Source organism: Ovis aries, chromosome 6 (assembly GCF_016772045.2).
Source record: "Ovis aries strain OAR_USU_Benz2616 breed Rambouillet chromosome 6, ARS-UI_Ramb_v3.0, whole genome shotgun sequence".
NCBI classification, from domain to species: domain Eukaryota; kingdom Metazoa; phylum Chordata; class Mammalia; order Artiodactyla; family Bovidae; genus Ovis; species Ovis aries.
In genome coordinates, this window is record NC_056059.1 from 81,646,892 (window position 1) to 81,667,071 (window position 20,180).

The 20,180-nt window shown below is 36.0% G+C and overlaps 1 protein-coding gene across 8 annotated transcripts in view; it reads right to left on the reverse strand.

Moving 5' to 3' along the window:
• EPHA5 (EPH receptor A5) overlaps nucleotides 1–20,180 on the reverse strand; it is a 411,134-nt gene that overhangs the window by 95,903 nt on the left and 295,051 nt on the right. For 4 of the 8 annotated variants that reach the window (XM_060417645.1, XM_042251463.2, XM_042251461.2 and 1 more), the window contains one exon: nucleotides 11,777–11,882. In XM_060417645.1, coding sequence (XP_060273628.1) covers nucleotides 11,777–11,882 — 106 coding nt within the window. The remainder of the gene's footprint in view (nucleotides 1–11,776; nucleotides 11,883–20,180) is intronic. The other 4 variants (XM_042251462.2, XM_042251460.2, XM_060417646.1 and 1 more) reach the window with 1 other exon arrangement.

A 20,180-nucleotide genomic window follows, 5' to 3' on the forward strand; every position in this document is an offset into this window, starting at 1 on the left:
GAAAAAAGGAAATAAAACTATACATTCTGAATTCAAATATGCATATATTGTTCAGTCATTAAGTTGACTCTTTGCACCCCATGGACTGCAGTATCTCCCAGAGTTTGCTGAAACTCACGTCCATTGAGTTGGTGATGCCATCCAACCACCTCAACCTCTGTTGCTTCCTCCTCCTGGCCTCAATCTTTCCCAGCATCAGGGTCTTTTTCAATGAGTTGGCTCTTTGCATCAGATGGCCAAAATACTGACACATCAGCATCAGTCCTTTCAAAGAATATTCAGGGTTGATTTCCTTTAGGATTGACTGGTTTGACTGGCTGATCTTCTTGCTGTCCAAAGGACTCTCGGGGGTCATCTCTAGCACCATAATTTGAAATAATCAATTCTTAGGTGCTCAGCTTTAAGGTCCAATTCTCACATCCATACATGACTACTGGAAAAATCATAGCTTTGACTATACGGACCATTATGGGTAAAGTGATGTGTCTGCTTTTTAATGGGCTATCAAGGTTTGTCATATTTTTTTTCCAAGGAGTAAAAGTCTCTTAATTTTGTGACTGCAGTCACCGTCTGCAGTGATTTTGGAGCCCCCCAAAATAAAATCTGTCACTGTTTCTATTTTTCCTTTATCTATTTGCTATGAAATGATGGGACTAGGTGCCATGATCTTAGTTTTTTGAATGTTGAGTTTTAAGTCAGCTCATTCAGTCTCCTCTTTTACCTTCATCAAGAGGCTCTTTAGTTTCTCTGCACTTTCTGCTTTAGAATGTTATCACGTGCATATCTGAGTTTGTTGATATTTCTCCTGGCAATCTTGATTCCAGCTTGTGATTCATCTAGCCCTGCATTTTGCATGATGTACTCTGCATATAAGTTAAATAAGCAGGGTGACAATATACAGCCTTGATGAACTCTTTTCTCAATTTTGAATCAGTCCAATGTACTGAGGTGACCCCTAATAGACTTCCAAGCTGGGCTATTTAAGAATTCTCTGAGAGAGAGAGAGAGAAGTCACTCAGTCGTGCTGGACTCTTTGCGACACTATGGACTGTAGCCTACCAGGTTCCTCCATCCATGGGATTCTCCAGGCAAGAACACTGGAGTGGGTTGCCATTTCCTTCTCCACTCTTAGAGTAAGGTTAGTTTCAAAGAGTTGGAGACACACGAGCAGGACCCAGTCACCCTGGCAATGGGCCAAACTGCATAGGCTCAGACAGATACTTGAGATATACAGGACTTCCACTTCAATTTCTTGGATGAGGAGTTAGAAGCCTCAGGACTTGGGTAAAAAAAAATATTGGATGGTAAAACTGACATCAACTTCAATTTCAAGGTAGCTATTTCCCTCTTAGTGAGTGACAGTATACACTATCACAGGTTTGGAATGATTTTTTATAAATCATTAGGACTCAAGGAAAGGTTCAGTTTGTCCTGTCCCTTTATATTCTAAATGACTGCTGCTGCTGTTACTGCTAAGTCGCTTCAGTCGTGTTCGACTCTGTGCGACCCCAGAGATGGCAGCCCACCAGGCTCCCCCGTCCCTGGGATTCTCCAGGCAAGAACACTGGAGTGGGTTGCCATTTCCTTCTCCAATGCATGAAAATGAAAAGTGAAAGTGAAATCGCTCAGTCGTGTCCGACTCTTAGTGACCCTATGGACCGAAGCCTACCAGGCTCCTCCATCCATGGGATTTTTCAGGAAAGAGTACTGGAGTGGGTTGCCATTGCCTTCTCCGTCTAAATGACTAAAAGAGTCATTTAGGTGAATCTAGCAGACCATTATAAGTAAAGTACGTTTGAAACAGCTAGACTAGAAGGAGTCAGAGAAAGTCAGATACCAATGTCAAAATATATCAAGAGGTCCTTATGTATTAGAAAACATACAAAGTCATGGAAATTTAGAATTCTGATTGATCATATACTTGTGTCATCAAACTGTGTATATAAACAATGTTTAACATCACTTATCACATAAACATTAAACTCATGCTAGTTTGATAACAGATTTTATATTATCTTTGGCATGATGAGATAGAAGTGAGGCATTTGAGTGGTTAAATTGTATCTTAAAATTTTCTGAGGAAGGCTGGACCTACAGATTGGCATTTTCCAGATAATTTTACTTGCAGCAAATTAAGAACATCAGAAAAATTCTACAAATTTAATATCTGTTGGAACACTTGGTATCCTTAAAAATGTAGCATAGTGTTGCTGGCACATATGGAGATCGCAGAAATAACTTTAGCAATGAGGACTGGTGTAAATTCTATTATATCTAGGCAAAAATTCAATTCATATTAGTATAGAAAATATTTCACTTAATTTATATTCTTACATATTTTAAAGATATTTGTTCAATTCTTTGCTCTGTGATTGTATGTTATGATTATCTTTTACATTCCTGTGTTCTACATCTCTATACTTTGAAAAAGAGCGATCTTTGCATTAAACAGGGGAAGCATTGAGCCAAGTTTCAACAAGTTAAAGTATTAAACAATCAAAATTATACGACCAGAACTGAACTCCACAGATAAGATTTTTTAATGTTGGCAAAATGTGTACATCATCAATGAATAGAATCAGTTCAAATCAATGTCTATTAAATTTGCCTCAGGAAAATCATGTAAAATAGGTGTAAGAATGTGAAAGCAACACTAGGATTTCTCAGCGTCAGTGGAGAGTTCTTGGAGGTGGAGAAGTGGTGTTTGTGAGATACAAGGGAATAGGATTTACGTAGTTAGTCTAAGAATGGCAAAAAAAATCCCCTAAGAAACAAAGAAGCTTTTTTCCACTAATCAACACATAGATGTCTCAGTTTGCCAATTTGATGATATTTTGCCAATCAGGATGAAAGAGGTGGTGTGTAAAGAAAGCAAAAACAAAAATAAGAACAAAAAACTCAATGATCTGACTTGCCTTTCAATCGACCCTGTCTCAAGAGAACTCATGACCATTACAGAGATGTGCAACTCAGCAGCAGACCACAAGAACAGGAACAAAAGATAAGTCTTTACACAAATAATCATTGCAAGCATATAATTAAACATAAAATAATAATAAAACATAATTCTAACATTGTTATCTGCAATACTGATGACTCCAAGAAAGTGGAAAATGCTTATAGACTATTGACAGCAAATGTATGCCAAAGATTGGATACAGAAAAGTTTGTCATTTTACTGTGAAATTAGGAAGTTAGTAGAGTAAGAAATAAGAAAGAAGCAGGGGGTGAGGGATCATTAAAAGAATTTGGTAAGAAAGATAACTGGGATATAGCATGTATTGTTGCATTATAACCATCACGGCCATCGGACAGATCTGAATTCAACACTTCCACACAGCATAATATAAGAATTCAGCTGTTCGAATCTGAGTTGCTACCCCATTAGAAACATTTATTACTTTCCAGGTTCACACAAGTTTTAAAAAAGAGCACAGGTCTTGAACAAATGTAGCTTTATCCTGGCATTTAAAATCATTTGGAACATTTTATTGTTCATTTGCTTCACTTCTCAGCAATAAGTATATTCCTAGACATGGCTCAGGAAATTAACTGAATTTTTTGTTGAATAGATGGTCTACCCTTTGGCATAGGGCAGTGCTATTGATTTTGTCTGCAGAGCTGGCTCTCAGGCTGCTATGAAAGCCTGTGCTATCATGGACTCTGAAAGATGTGGTGAGATTCCCAGAAACCTAGAAGGGTTTTCTTCCAGAGCCCAGCATCTTCTGGTATGATAGCATGCTCGCTCTTTCAGATGGGGATCATGTTCTCATAGAAACGGAGCATCAGGCAAACAGAGATTTAAAAAAAAAAAAAGTGTATTTGGCTCTTGTGGTTAGGCTTTTGACCTGTCTTGTGTTTCATAGTACTTGAAATATGAACCTCTCGATTCTTGCTAAAATAATTTTCATCTTTGCAAATCAATGAGATTAACTTGCCTCCAGTACCATGAAGAGAGGTTTTCCTTTCAAACGTTTGCCTCAGTATAACTTCCTGAGAGTTGCAGTGATGTTTACATGCTTGATCTGTGAAAAGTCGCAGGTGGGATATTCAATAACTTTGAGCAATTGAGCCAGTAACCCTCTTGGGTTCAGTTTCCTAGGATGATTAACTTCCCACAGTGGGCAATTAGTTGTTGCTATGCTCCCAGTCTTTCTGGCACTATTGTGCCCTGATCCCCATTTGTCTGTTATTAATAAATTATGATCTGGTCTCTAATTATCTTTGATTCAGAGCCTTTGAAGAAAAAAGCATGTAATCATGAGAAAGAAGGGATAACAACTCCCAGATATTAAATCAATACACATGCTTGGATTTATTAGAGTTTTATAATGTCACATCTATTGCTAATTCATAAAATGTTGAATTTTTTTAATGAGCTCTTTTCTAAAATCAGTGATTGCATGTGATTACAAATATTTGTCTATTTGCAATTATTTTAAAATAAAATGATATCTGATTAAAATATTTTGTTTAATACTTACTTTTATCAAAGCTTATCAAGCTCTGAAAGTACATAATCCTAGTTGTTAATGTGCCAAATATATCAACAGATGCATGGTGACCATAACTTAAGGAGACTGAGAGAGAAGCACAATCATGTTGATGTTATATTATCATTTATAAAACTGAACACTGCTTGATATCACCAGTTATGTCACCATACTGGCATTAGCATGTCCAGATGTCAAATAAATAATGCAAGCTAGTGAAGATTTCTTAATTCCTATGCAATACTTCTTGACATCATTGCATTTATTTTCTGGATGACACCAAAAGTTTCATTACTTGGGAAGAAAGCACACTTATGGTTTAGGTATTTTATTGTGCTTATGTCAGTGTTACTAACATTTTTTTTTAAATTTTCCAAACTTAATGAATCTTAATAGGGGAAAATGAGACAAAGCACTTCAAATAGAGATTGATGCCCAATTTATCTTTAATTCCATGATTTATGAGTCATTCATTCAATTAGGTTATGCGGGAGAGCCACACAGGTCTTTATCCTCTAAATACTTACTGGCGTGCAGAAGAGAGAACATATTTACTATAACTTGTGGTTGAAAGCATTACATTCCATGAAAAATACGGGTGCATTGTTGAGACTTAAGCAGAGGAGAGAATACTTTGGCTAAAGGAATTGAGGAAGGTTTTATGGGAGAACAAACAGTTGATGTGAGTCTTGACATGTGAGTGAGGCTTACATATTGAAAGATGAAGTGGGGGATATGAAAAAAGACACTGGGTGAGAGCCTCTCTCTTCATTCTTTGGTCACGTGCTTTGTCTGAGATTGACTCTACTTCAGATTCAGGCATGAGCTCTAAATGTACTGCCATGCAGTATGCCTTCCCATACTGCTCTTAGTTAAGGTCTCAGTGTTATCAATTGATTTACTCTGTGGGGCTGTGTGTCAGGTTCCTGTCAGAGCCTGTGCCACCTGTGAAGATGCAGGTCAAGAGCTCTAACATGGGGGCTGGATTCAAGTTGGTGACTAGTCCTACTTTAGGAATCCAACGATCATCTGGTCTCCTGCCTCCTCATGGACCACTCCTTCTCTGTCTCCTCTGGATAGATATTCCTCCTTCAATCTATCTCTCAGTATATATCAGAGCCCTTGGGCTCTACCTAAATAAGCTCATTTTGATCAGTGCCTTTAAATACCATAATAGTGCCAGAGCATTCCTGAATCATGGATCTTCAATTGCATAGCAGGCAATATTTTACAATTTGGATCTACAAGTGTCTGTACTTTCAATTCTTAAAAAATCTCTGGAACTTTTTATCTATATGATCTACAATTATCGTTTTGATAACCACTTTGAATTTGGCTTCTGTAATATGCAACCAAAGGAACTGAGGTCTAAAACACATATAGTGATAATGCTGAAAAGCTAGTTTAAAGCATGTTTTCAAGAGTCTCAAACTCTGGCTTCACTTTGCCAGTCGTTCAGTCATTGGATATTTACTGACAACCAACACCAGAATCACTTCATGGGAAATAGATGGGGAAACGGTGGAAACTGTCAGACTTTATTTTTTTGGGCTCCAGAATCACTGCAGATGGTGACTGCAGCCATGAAATTAAAAGATGCTTACCCCTTGGAAGAAAAGTTATGACCAACCTAGATAGCATATTCAAAAGCAGAGACATTACTTTGCCAACAAAGGTCTGTCTAGTCAAGGCTATGGTTTTTCCAGTGGTCATGTATGGATGTGAGAGTTAGACTGTAAAAAAAGCTGAGTGCCGAAGAATTGATGCTTTTGAACTGTAGTGTTGGAGAAGACTCTTGAGAGTCCCTTGGACTGCAAGGAGATCCAACTAGTGCATTCTAAAGGAGATCAGTCCTGGGTGTTCTTTGGAAGGAATGATACTAAAGCTGAAACTCCAGTACTTTGGCCACCTCATGAGAAGAGTTGACTCATTGGAAAAGACTGATGCTGGGAGAGATTGGGGGCAGGAGGCGAAGGGGACGACAGAGGATGAGATGGCTGGATGGCATCACGGACTCGATGGACGTGAGTCTGAGTGAACTCTGGGAGTTGGTGATGGACAAGGAGGCCTGGCGTGCTGAGATTCATGGGGTTGCAAAGAGTTGGACATGACTGAGTGACTGAACTGAACTTAACTGAACACCAGAATCTGTGTTCAACATAAACACATTTCTATCAGAGCAGACACATATAAAATGATGAACTTAAGTTTTGAGTAAAAACAAAAGTGAAATTAACTAGCTTTCACAAAACCAGGAATGGCTATGGGGGTGGTGACATTTGATATGTATGATTCTAGAACAGACATAGTTTACCGTGTATAATTTTCAAGTGTATAATGAAGGGAAAATTCACTATAACCCAATATCTTCTTTTCTTACTAGTTAATTATTTATTTTGGCTACACTGTGTCTTCTTTACTTTTGCATGGGTTTCTTTAGTTGCAGTGAGCAGGGGCTTCTCTTTGCTGCAGTGCACAGACTTCTCATTGCAATGGCTTCTCTTATTGCAGAGGTCAGGCTCTGGAGCACATGGGCTTCAGCAGTTGGGGCTCACAGGGTCTAGAGCATGGGCTCAGTAGCTGTGGTGCACGGGCTTACCTGCTCTGCAGCATGTGGGATCTTTCCAGACCAGGGATCAAAACCATTTCCCTGCCATTGGTAGGTGGATTTTTATCCACTGCACCACCAGGGAAGTTGCAAACCCAGTATGTTCTTTAATTTACTTTAGGGTCAAGATATCACAGAGATTAATTTCTAAGGGTTATTTTATTCATATTATATCAGTTTAAAAAGTTTTAAATGTTAATACGATTATCTTTAGCAGTAGAAACCCACTGGCTTCACATATAAGAGTTCAGAGTTTCGCCAAAATCATATAGTTGAAAGATATAAGTCATAGGAAAGTTAAATAGTGAAGAGTAAGGATCTTAGAGTTAGAGCTGTGCTCAAGACCCAGGCCCTTATCAACTAACTATATAATTTATATTCTAGACATTGTTCTAAGGTGAGAGAACTTGCAGATAAAAATCTCTGTCATTCTGAAGCTTATATTCAAGGATGGGAGACAGAAAATAAACCAAACAGATACAAATATACACACTTTCTTCTGCATTGCAGGCAGACTCTTCACTGACTGAGCCACCAGGGAAGACAAAATATACACACAAATATTAATATATATATATATATATATATATATATATATATTATAATGGCAATGGGCACTGTAATGGGGCAAATCAGGGTAAGGAAGATCTGATGCACAGAGGAAGAAATCATGGGCCATTATTTTAGAAAACTCAATTGAGAGAATGAGGTTAAACAAAGAAAGGAGAAAGTCCTGTTTCTTTCTGGGGCAAAAGAGTTTTAGACAGTAACAAGAGCCAGTGCAAAAGCCTTACAGCTTGGCTATTTTTACAATTTTCAAGAAACATCAAGGAGATAACTTTTATGAAGTATAAATTAGAGATAGAGCTAATAATGAGATACAGAGTTGTGACATATTACATTTGAAGTCCTTGGAACAGTGCCTACTAGCAGGTCATATGTCATTCATCTAGAAAATATTAAACTTACTGTTATCAATATTATTATTGTGTTACTTCCACTAGGCAAAGATGCTTCTCTGAAGGTTTTAGAATACTTCATACCCTATAAAAAGGATTGATTTCAGAAGCTATTGTGCTTTTATATAAAATGTGGGCAGAGCTCTGGCACTTGTCTGAACTAAATAGCTGCATTCAAAATGTCTATACAATTATCTTATTTGGCTACAAAGGAGCTTGAAGAAAAGTTTCTAGATCCAGCATATTTTAGCATTAAGCCATTGTATTTCCTAACATAAGAATTATGACAGGCATTTAATAAAATGTCAAATACTTCTTGAAATTATGAAATTATGAATACCACCATTTTTTCCAAAAGAAAAAAAATACCATGAAAAAAATAATTTTGATTTAAAACTCTTTTATTTAACTCTGAAACTTCAATACTTTGGCCACCTGATGTAAAGAACTGACATTGGCAAAGACCCTGAAGGGGATGACAGAGAATGAGATTGTTGGATGGCATCACTGACTCAATGGACATGAGTCTGGGTAAGCTCTGGGAGTTGGTGATGGACAGGGAAGCCTGGTGGGGCTGCAGTCTACAGGGTTACAAAGAGTCAGACACAACTGAACAACTAAACTGAACTGACTGGTGTACCTTCAAGACATACATTTTCCCAGGCCCAAATGATGATATAAACTTCAGTGAATATTACATACAGATAACAGTAATATATTTGCAATATATCAAATTTAAGTCTATATCACCACTGAGAAGTTAAAATTATTTGTAATTTAAAAGACATTTTAACCAGGAGCAAATATCTGGTTTATAAAATATTCAGGAAATTAAAAGGTGATCAAAGAGAATAAGTTCAAAGTGAGGCTGGAGTCTAAATGATATTACAGTTTTGTGTGTTTATCAATCATATTTTAGCACAAGGGGAAATATGTATAATTCAATGTCAGTGTCCTCGATCATTCCTAGTACAGAATTTTTTCAGTAATTTGCTAGTGCTTTAAAGATAATTCCCCAAATTTTTGTTAGGTTTTGTCCACATTTCTTCATTTAGTTTTTCTTTTATTTGACTAAATTTTATTAATTCAGTATACTCCAGGTACTACAAGGTAGATAAGACTTTCTTAGTCCCAACAAAAATTGCCTTGAATGGATAGGAAAAGTCCCGTTAGACTCGTATCATTTAACTTCTAAATAAGTCTGTTTAAGTTCATGAAAAGTAAAATAAAATACCAAGAGATATTTCTATCATAAGACAAACGCTCCCTGAAATTCAAGAATGCACATCCAACAAAATGAAGCAATTAAAGTTTCATGCCAAAAATTTGCTGGTAAAGAAATATAAATCTCAGATTAATTTTTAGTAAAGTGTGTTTTCCTTTAACCTGCAAATTCCTAGTCTCAACATCACAGTGTGTGTAATTAAAAAGAATTAATATGAATGAACAGTGCCCAAATTATAATTGCTGATATTTTTTAAAAAGTAATATATTTCTGCAATACACTAGATCCAAAATTATCAAAGTTGGGTTTAATAATGCTGAAAATTAAGCTTCTCTTCTTAGGGGTAGATATCATTTTAATTCAACTGAGAAATACACTAGATATTTCTAGACAGTAAAATTTAGTTATTCTTGTATGATAGTTTCTGATGCATATGGAATTTGTGTACATGTGTGCATGCACGCTAAAGCTATACTGTTCTTCAGGTACCAAACAGTAGGTATACTGAAACTTCTCTCACTTTGTCTAATGCTGCAGATGTAACAAAGTGAATTGCTTTTAATTCAGTTTTATATATATTAAGGAAAAAATGGGGGCGGGGGACAGTGTTTGGTTCATATATAGGTCAGCGAAGATACCTAGCTGAATGTCATCAGTAAATTCAAATTAACAATACTTAGGTTACATAGATAAACTGTAAGTCTACAGTAAAATGTTTCTTATATTTTATCTGTTCCTTAATAAATCTTCAAACACACAAACGTATTGGTCCCTAGACCTTGCCCCTTTCCTCCATTTTTATTCAGTAGACTAGACAAATAATATCTTCTTATGATCCCCATGTGCCTATAAATGAGTAACGCTTCTGGATTTACTGGAAAGGAAGAGGCTAACCAGTATCTCAGTCACAAGTAAATAACTGATATCACAAACCAGCTCTGCAAATGTATGATAGTCAACCACCCTTTTGGGTAGAAAAAACAGATTATATCATCATAGTTGTTTTGGTAGTTACAATTTACTCAATTCAATTACCTTACTTGATCAAAATCTGAGCAAAGTTTTTATGACAAGACTAGTGGAATTAGCTTCTCTTCCAGAAAGCAAGGACAAAAGTAGAGCATGCTCCATAAGTGACTTCAGAGAAAATAGATCATTGGGTCACAATCCAGCCAGGCTCTGGCGTGAGCAGGGCTGGCAGTCCTCAATAGAACCCAGACTGCTTCCCAGCTAGCAATTCTGAAAGTGAATTACTGCTATTCTAATAGTAAAAGTAAGCAACAATTTCGTAAGAAAACTTTGAACACTTTTAAATGAACAATAACTAGAAGAAAGAGAATTCTGGGGAAAGAAAAAGGATGTTCAAAGAAAGTAACAATGTTTATGAAATTTATTTTATGAAAATAAAGTGTCTTGACTATAATTTAAAGATGTAGTCATAAATCTTTTCATAATACAATATGCAGAAAATGCCTAATTCTATACATTTATCAGTTGAATAGGTGCCGAAGAGTCAAAAGTAAATGAGTAAAACAGTACAAAATCAATATGAATGATTTCTTGACTTTTTTGAATCATATTATATTTTCAAATATTTCTTTAGGTTTAATACTTTCATGAAGACTTATCAGGTTTTCTGTAATAGTCTAACATCAGAGCATTTTCAAATGAACAGGTCTCATTACTGAATATCCCTTCTAACAATGGCCTGGATTAAAAATGGAAATATGTTTGTTGCAGGAATAGAACACACTCATGCTTTTATTTATATTTTTAGAAAGATTGATTATGCTTTGATCAATGTCAGGAGACACCTTCCTCATGAGCTCTTGTTGGGGGGCTCTGCCTCTTTGTTCAAAGTGAAAAATGTAGATATTTAATGCACATATTAATGTATATATTGATATAACATTCAATAAAATTCACTATATACTCTGATTGACATATTCAGGTTGAAATCATTCAGAAGCTGAATTTAAATGCAGTCTTAAAAATGGGATGGTTATTTCTCAAAATGCTGTTTGTCAGAGTGTCTACTTTGTATCCATCACCCTGTTAGGAGAGAACGCTGGCTAAACTGAAATTATTAGTCTTATTCTTCTCAAATAATAAGCACAGACACAGGCCTTCCTAAACACTAAAACTGAAACCTTTGAGAGGATATATTGACAAATACTTTTAAAATGAAAAAATAAACCTCAGGTTAAAATAAACTATATCAGGAAAAGATATGGTTATATTAACAACATAATAAATAATAACAAGTTAATACTATTCGTGTGAAGAGAATACACCTGGAAAAGAGAAATTGTGTGCTTAAAAGAACTCATACAGACAAGGTAAAGCTTAAGAAATATATTCTACATAGAGGCTATCTAATGATATATCACTTGCCTGATTTGTTTTGGGATGTGATTAACAGTCAAACGGTCAGATCAAGGTAAGGCAGAGATCAGCTGCAAAAGTTCAGAAGCACAGCTTCCTGTCTTACCTTCCACTGAGGAGGAAGCCGATAACCACTGCCAACAAAATGACTCCCACTGTCACAGACACAGCAATTATAGGAATCTGGCTTTGATCGCTGGATGCTGCAACTGCTGATAGAAGACAGAGAAAATGGAGCCTGTGGTTAAAGTGATCATATGCATTCAAATAAGAGCTGCTTAATAGTCAGTAATCAATGCACAGTTTAAGCAATTCACCCACACTTGGCTGAGATTTTCCCCTAATATCTCTTTCTCAACCATGTGTAATTGAAAAGACATTTTAGGAGAAAATATTTATTTTCCAAATGGAAATTTGGAAGACCAACCAAGTCACTGATTATTTTTTTGTCATCATAAAAAATGAATGTCATTGTTCACATAGTATTCATTTAGCAATCTTAGGCTTGCAAGAAAAAAAAATTGGAACTTAGTCTTTAATTTCAAACACCTAAATAGGAGATAATAAGCATATGAGATTTGATATTTTTAGAGTTTGCATGTGTCTGTTCTCCAGGAAAAAAATGCCTCATTATCTTAGATAGAACTTTTTCTTAGAGACATCAGTTGAAATGTCCAAAATGATGAGGCTATGACCTCATATGATATCACTATTATCAATATAATTTTAAAAGTCAGTATTTCAAGGAGAATATCATCACTAACTATACCTCCATTATTGGGACCACATTTTCAAAAATAACAGTATCATTTAGAATTTTAAGTCTACATTAAGATTAGGTTTATTTACATGATATTTTTTAATACATGTATTTAGATGAAATATTTTATATTTTAATTATATAATTACCATAATAAGAGGAATATAGACATAATTAGATAGTTAGATAGTACTCTTCTTCTCCCTTTTCTTGGATAACAACAGTTGCAATACAAAGTCTCTTTACCCTGCTTTTTCCTGTCCTGTGATACTGAGATGCATGGTAAAGAATTTATTACCAGTGAGCAGTAGAAATGTGGTAGGGCAAAGCTACCCCACCAGCATAGGTAGTAGCCTCCCCCAAGATTAGCTTTATTAATCTTTGAATTCAAATTACTTTTTTATTCCTCAATTCTTTAAATCTGCTTTAGGCAGGTGGCACTGTTTCTTGAGAAAACCATGAAGACTTGGTCTAAATAATCTCAATGTTATTTCATTTGGACTTTAAAGCTTTTGATCCTTTCTTTAATTTCCTTACAAAGTCATGGTCATAATGAGTCTTCCTCATTTTCTCAGTAGAATAATCCATTCCCACTGCCTACATTTTAGAAATGTTAAATTTTATAGATAAAAAAGACTGATCAAGTCTGAATTCCATGGTTAAATATAATAGCATACCTTTCATTTGCTTTACCTACCTCCACTGTTTGAACTTTTCCTGTCTCTTCCAAGGCACTGATCTTTAAAATCTCCCTCTGGGGGAAAATTTTCATTTCCTTACAGTCTGCTTCTTTGCTATCTACAAGCCTATGAGATAATTTCTCTTGGGGACAACAAATTCTTATACCTAAATTTACTGACATTATTAATTTAAATTGAGTCTGAAAACAGCTCCAGCATTTACTATACATATGGATTAAGGCAAATTATTTAACCTTGTAAAGTCTCATTTCATTAATCCCCAGAGAGGGATAATTTCCAAAGATCATTATTACTATTATTTTTTCTTTGCTTAGAGATAACTCTTAGCATAGTGTTTCAACTATTGCCAGCCTTATTTAAACAGGAGATATAATATATACATATTATCTCCTGTTTTATCCATCATTCTTATTCTCTTCTATTTTTCAACATTCTGACTGACTCATTTAGAACCAGCCTCACTGATTCGACACACAGGAGTCTGAGCAAGTTCTGGGAGATGGTGAAGGACAGGGAAGCCTGGCAAACTGCAGTCCATGGGGTCGCAAAGAACAGGACATGAATTAGTGACTGAAAAACAACATCTTCTAAGAACCAACATTATTAATTTTTTCTGAAACTTTTCTTCTTCTGCCTTTGAGTTCTGTGCATGATATGATATCTGATAATATGATATCTGTGAAATGCAATGAGCAACTCTCCATTTACTTCACAAAGTAAAAGTCAAAGTGTTAGTCACTCAGTCATGTCCGAATCTTTGTGACCCCATGGACTATGCAGCCCACCAGACTCCTCTGTCCATGAAATTCTACAGGCAAGAACACTGGAGTGGGTTGCCATTTCCTTCTCCAGGGGATCTTCTGACCCAGGGATTAAACCCAGGTCTCCTACATTGCAGGCATATTCTTTACCATCTGAATCATCAGGTAATCCCCCTTTTACCCTACCATACACTATAATGAGGTATTTGATCTTGTTGACCATACACTCCATCTTTAAAACTCTTCTCCTCTTGGTTTCTATACATGAGATGAGCTGATTTCTCTTTCTCCCGCTGTGAAATACTGCTTCGTCAGTTCTACTGATGCTCTTCCCATATTTTACGTGTGAACAATTCTTGATGAATGCTGGTTCTTTATCCTTCTCACTTCTTTCTTTCTGTCTCTTTCCATCTTACCTCTTTTTCTTCCTGTCTCTCATAGATATATCTTTGCTCATGGTATCAGTTAACTAAAAGTTGAGTCAGATATGACAGAGTGACTGAACAACATAAGCTGAAGAGTCCCACATTTATATCTCCAACTCTTATTTCTCGTCAAAGGATCATTCTATTAAAAAAAAGTTTCCATTTATTTGGATTTTATTTTCACATAAAAATAAACATGTTTAAAAAATTGATTCTTGGGCTTCCCTGGGGGGCTCAGTGGTAAAGACTCCACCTATCAATGCAGAAGATACAGGTTCAATCCCTGATCTGAAAGGATACCACATGCCACGGAGTGACAGAGCCTGTCGGCTGCAACTATTGAGCCTGTGATCTAAAGCCTGGGAGCTGCAACTACTGAGTCCACATGCTGCAGCTATTAAAGCTCATGTGCCCTCACGCCCATGCTTTGCAACAAAAGAAGCCACCCCAATGAGAAGTGCACTTACTGCAACTACAGGGTAGCCTCCACTTGCTGTAACTAGAGAAAAGTGCACATAGCAACGAAGACAGCATATCCGAAAATAAATAAATAAAAATAAAAATTGACTCTTAAATCACATCCACCCTCAAAGGCATTTAAAAATAGTATCTAAATAAACGGGCTTCCCTAGTGGCTCAAATGGTAAAGAATCCACCTGCAGTGTGGGAGACCTATGTATAATCCCTGGGTTGAGGAGATCCCCAGGAGAAGGGCATGGAAACCCACTCCAGCGTTCTTGCCTGGAGAATCCCCATGGACAGAGTAGCCTGGTGGGCTGCAGACCGTGGGGTCTCAAAGAGTTGGACAGGACTGAGTGATTAAGCACAGCATATGTAAATAAACAAACCTAAATAAATCTAACAAACTAGACTAGTTTTGTCTCTTTCTGCTTTAAGTAGAACTGAATTTTTCTTGACTCCTACTTAGTCTTAATTACCAAATATGTTTTGTTTCTCTTCTATGTTTCTCCCCATATATTACTTTTTTTTTTTCGTTAACTATTCACCTATTTGATCAAAGTTGCTGTAGTATGGTTCATAGGTGTTTTGATTCAAATTCGCTGGAGTATGGTTCATGGGTCCTTTAAGTGCTCCCTTTGACTTCTAGATACGCACATGAAACATCTAAAAATATCACTTTGATCATGTTTCTCCAAACAAAATGTTAATAGGTACCCACTGCCTATGGAAAAATAGTCTCAAATTAGAATGGCATTCAATAGCCCTCCTAATCTGACTCTAACAAGTCCTTCTGGTCTCAATGTGTCAGTGCGGGACACTGAGAGATAAGATAGTGGCAGAAATAGGTGTGATTAATCAGAAATAAAGATAAAAACAGGATTTTTAATTTCAGACTAACGAAAGTACTAATTTTGAGGGAAAAAATGGGTGCTGAGATATATGAAATGTTTCAGTTTTAGTAATTTCCAAGAAGTCTAACTTAATGTGCTAAAATATGGGAGAGTATTTTGCATTAAAACAAGTATTAATAGCATGTCAAAATTTTTTAAAAAAATATTTAAATTAGCACATTTTATGAAAATACTTTGCAAGTAATGTCAAATCACAAACATTTACATGTTTATATCTACTGCCCACTGAAATAATATCTTTTTGTATAACGAAAACTTTAGCAAAGGAGCTGTGAGGAAGAATTTTTAAAATATATTTTCATTTATTTTTTAAAAGCTTGCAGTATTTTTTTATGTTTCTTGATGGGCTCTAAGTATTGATTATTTAATTTGCACTGATTAATTGAGTTATCTCAAATTAACTTGAGATAATTTATTAAAACTTTTATTATTTATTCCTTTGTTTGCCCTGACAGCATCAATAGTATTCCCAAATACATCAACTAAATTGAAAATACACAGAATTTATAGGATACTGTCAATGCCTTCGTAATTGTTCATTCTCTATCAGTGGTCAAAAAATGGTAAGCACAGAATGATTTATGATTATCCTTTTACATACTGTTAAAATTTTAGTATTTAAAGACATGAATGGGTTTTAGTCATTAATACTGCCTATTTTCTTATATATGTTTATTAAGAATTAGTTGGTTAATAATGTAGTTCTCGAAAAATATTGGAGGAATGTTTTGGGAATGCTTAAAAGCAAATTTTGCAGCAATGAAACATATTACTATTAAAAGGATGTTAATTATGAAAATTAATGTTCTTTAGTAAATAATAATGTTTCTTTTTGCTAATTATTTTATACTTGCATCATCTCTGGAAACTTTAAGATAGCATTTATTGAGAAATTGTGTTGTGTTCCCTTATTTTGCTTCCTCACTTCTGGTTGCAAATCCATGTTACATAAATATTCTCTAGATAAACTGCAATATATATGAATCACTGAGTTTAATCACTGAGGCTAGAGATTTGTTAGAGACAGATTACAAGGGTTTTCTAAGGTCAGGCTGAGAATTTAGGATTTTCTCACACATAAATAAATATCTATTAACTTTCTTGATCAGGATAAGCTGATCAAAGGTATAACTTTTCATTTGTAATGAGTACACAGGAATTAGTAGGGAAATTTAAAGCATCATGGCAGACAAATAAGCACATGAAAAGATCTGGACCATCATTGGTTGTTACAGATTTCAATTAAATCAACAATGAGATATTGCTACCCACCTGTCCAAAAATGACAAAATAAAATAGTGACAATATAAAATGTTGATAATAATGTGGAGAAATTGATGACTCATACACTGGTGGTGGGCATATAAAATGACACATCCACTTTAGAAAAAAGTTTGGCAGTTTCTTATGAAAATAAACATGCAATTACCATACAACTCCAGTAACTGTACTCTTAGATAGTTATCCCAGGGAAATAAAAGTTTAGGTTGAGACAAAAATATATACATGAATGTTCATAGCATTTTTATGTTAATAGCAAAACTTAATAGCAAAAACTGGTATCAGCCCAGATATCTTTCAATAGGTGAATGTTTAAAGAAACTATGGTACATATTTATCATGGAATCAGTTCAGTTCAGTCACTCAGTTGTTCTGACTATTTTCGAGCCCATGGACTGCAGCATGCCAGGCTTCCCTGCCCATCATCAACTCCTGGAACTTGCTAAAATTCATGTCCATTGAAGTCGGTGATATCATCCAATCATCTCATCCTCTGTAATCCCCTTCTCTTCCTGTCTTCCTAGGAACAGAGTCTTTTCCAAGCAGTCAGTTCTTCCCATCAGATGACCAAATTACTGGAGTTTCAGATTCACCATCAGTCCTCCCAATGAATATCATGGAATACTGCTCAACAATGAAAAGGAACAGACTTTATATGCACAACCTGGGTGAATCTACGGGGAATTAGACTGAATGAGAAAAAATTCCAAACTCAAAGAGAATGTACTGTATGATTCCATTTTCAAAACATTTTTAAAACGTCAAAATTTTAGAAATGTATATTTAGAAATTTATGGCTCTGGGATGTCTCTGATGGTCCAGTGGTTAAGAATCTGCCTGGCAATGCAGGGGTAGTGGGTTTGATCTCTGGCTGGCGAACTAAGACCCCACATGCTGGGATGGGCAATGAAGCTTTGTGGTGCCACAACTAAAGCAGCCATGCACTACAATGAAAGATTTCTCATGACGCAACGAAAATCCTGTTTCACAACTGAGACCTGGTGTAGCCAAGTAAATAAATAAATTCTTTTTAGAGAAATTGGTGGTTGCCAGAGATTACTTATTGGACAAGAGTTGTTCCTGAAGATGGTGGTTGTGGTTATAATAGGGCAACAAGAGAGATCCTTGTGAGGTTAATACTATTCGATAACTTGACTGTGATGGTAGCTACACAAACCCTTACAAGTGACCAGATTGTACATAACTTAATGCACACATGTCTGCACACTCACATACAAAGGAGTACAAGGAAATATAAGACTTCATTAATTCCAATATCCTAGTTATATTATAATTTTGCAAAGTGTTAAAGAGCTCTCTTTAACTTCCTTACAAAGTCATGCTCATAATGAGTCTTCCTCATTATTTTCTGTAGACTAATCTGTTCCCACCTCCCACATTTTAGAAATGTTAAACTTTATACATAAAAAAGCCTAATCAATTCTAAATTCCATGGTTAAATATAACTCCATATCCTTCTGTTGCTTTATGTAACTCCACTGTTATAATTCTTCCTGTCTCTTCCAAGACACTGACCTCTAAAGATCTCCCTTCAGAGGGAAAATTTCATTTACTTACAGGCTGCTTCTCCACTACCTACAAGCCTAAACAGATAATTTCTCTTGGGGGCAACAAATTCTTATACTTAAAATTACTGATATTACTAATTTAAACTAAGTCTGTAAACAGGTCCAACATTTACTATACATATGTGTGGAAGTTAGGATTTGAAATAGCTCAACTGGAATTCCATCACCTCCACTAGCTTTGTTCGTAGTGATGCTTTCTAAGGCCCACTTGACTTCACATTCCAAGATGTCTGGCTCTAGGTGAGTGATCATCCCATCATGATTATCTTGGTCATGAAGCTTGTTTTTGTACATTTCTGTGTATTCTTGCCATCTCTTGTTAATATCTTCTGCTTCTGTTAGGTTCATAGCATTTCTGTCCTATATTGAGCCCATCTTTGCATGAAATGTTCCCTTGGTGTCTCTAATATTCTTGAAAAGATCTCTGGTCTTTCCCATTCTGTTGTTTTCCTTTATTTCTTTGCATTGATCACTGAGGAAGGTTTTCTTATCTCTCCTTGCTATTCTTTGGAACTCTGCATTCAGATGCTGATATCTTTCTTTTTCTCCTTTGCAATATGCCAGCAAATTTGGAAAACAGCAGTGGCCACAGGAATGGGAAAGGTCAGTTTTCATTCCAATCCCAAGGAAAGGCAATGCCAAAGAATGCTCAAACTACCACACAATTGCACTCATCTCACACACTAGTAAAGTAATGCTCAAAATTATCGAAGCCAGGTTTCAGCAATATGCGAACCACGAATTTCCAGATGTTCAAGCTGGTTTTAGAAAAGGCAGAGGAACCATAGATTAAATTGCCAACATCCGCTGGATCATGGAAAAAGCAAGAGAGTTCCAGAAAACATCTATTTCTGCTTCATTGACTATGCCAAAGCCTTTGACTGTGTGGATCACAATAAACTGTGGAAAATTCTGAGAAAGATGGGAATACCAGACCACCTGACCTTCCTCTTGAGAAACCTATATGCAGGTCAGGAAGCAACAGTTAGAACTGGACATGGAACAACAGACTGGCTCCAAATAGGAAAAGGAGTACGTCAAGGCTGTATATTGTCACCCTGCTTATTTAACTTCTATGCAGAGTACATCATGAGAAACGCTGGGGTGGAAGAAGCACAAGCTGGAATCAAGATTGCCAGGAGAAATATCAATAACCTCAGATATGCAGATGACACCACCCTTATGGCAGAAAGTGTGAGGAACTAAAAAGCCTCTTGACGAAAGTGAAAGAGGAGAGTGAAAAATTTGGCTTAAAGCTCAACATTCAGAAAAGAAGATCATGGTATCTGGTCCCATCATTTCATAGCAAATAGATGGGGAAACAGTGGAAACAGTGTCAGACTTTATTTTTTGGGCTACAAAATGACGGCAGATGGTGACTGCAGCCATGAAATTAAAAGATGCTTACTCCTTGGAAGAAAAGTTATGACCAACCTAGATAGCATATTGAAAAGCAGAGATATTACTTTGCCAACTAAGGTCTATCTAGTCAAGGCTATGGTTTTCTCAGTGGTCATGTATGGATGTGAGAGTTGGACTGTGAAGAAATCTGATCGCTGAAGTATTGATGCTTTTGAACTGTGGTGTTGGAGAAGACTCTTAAGAGTCCCTTGAACTGCA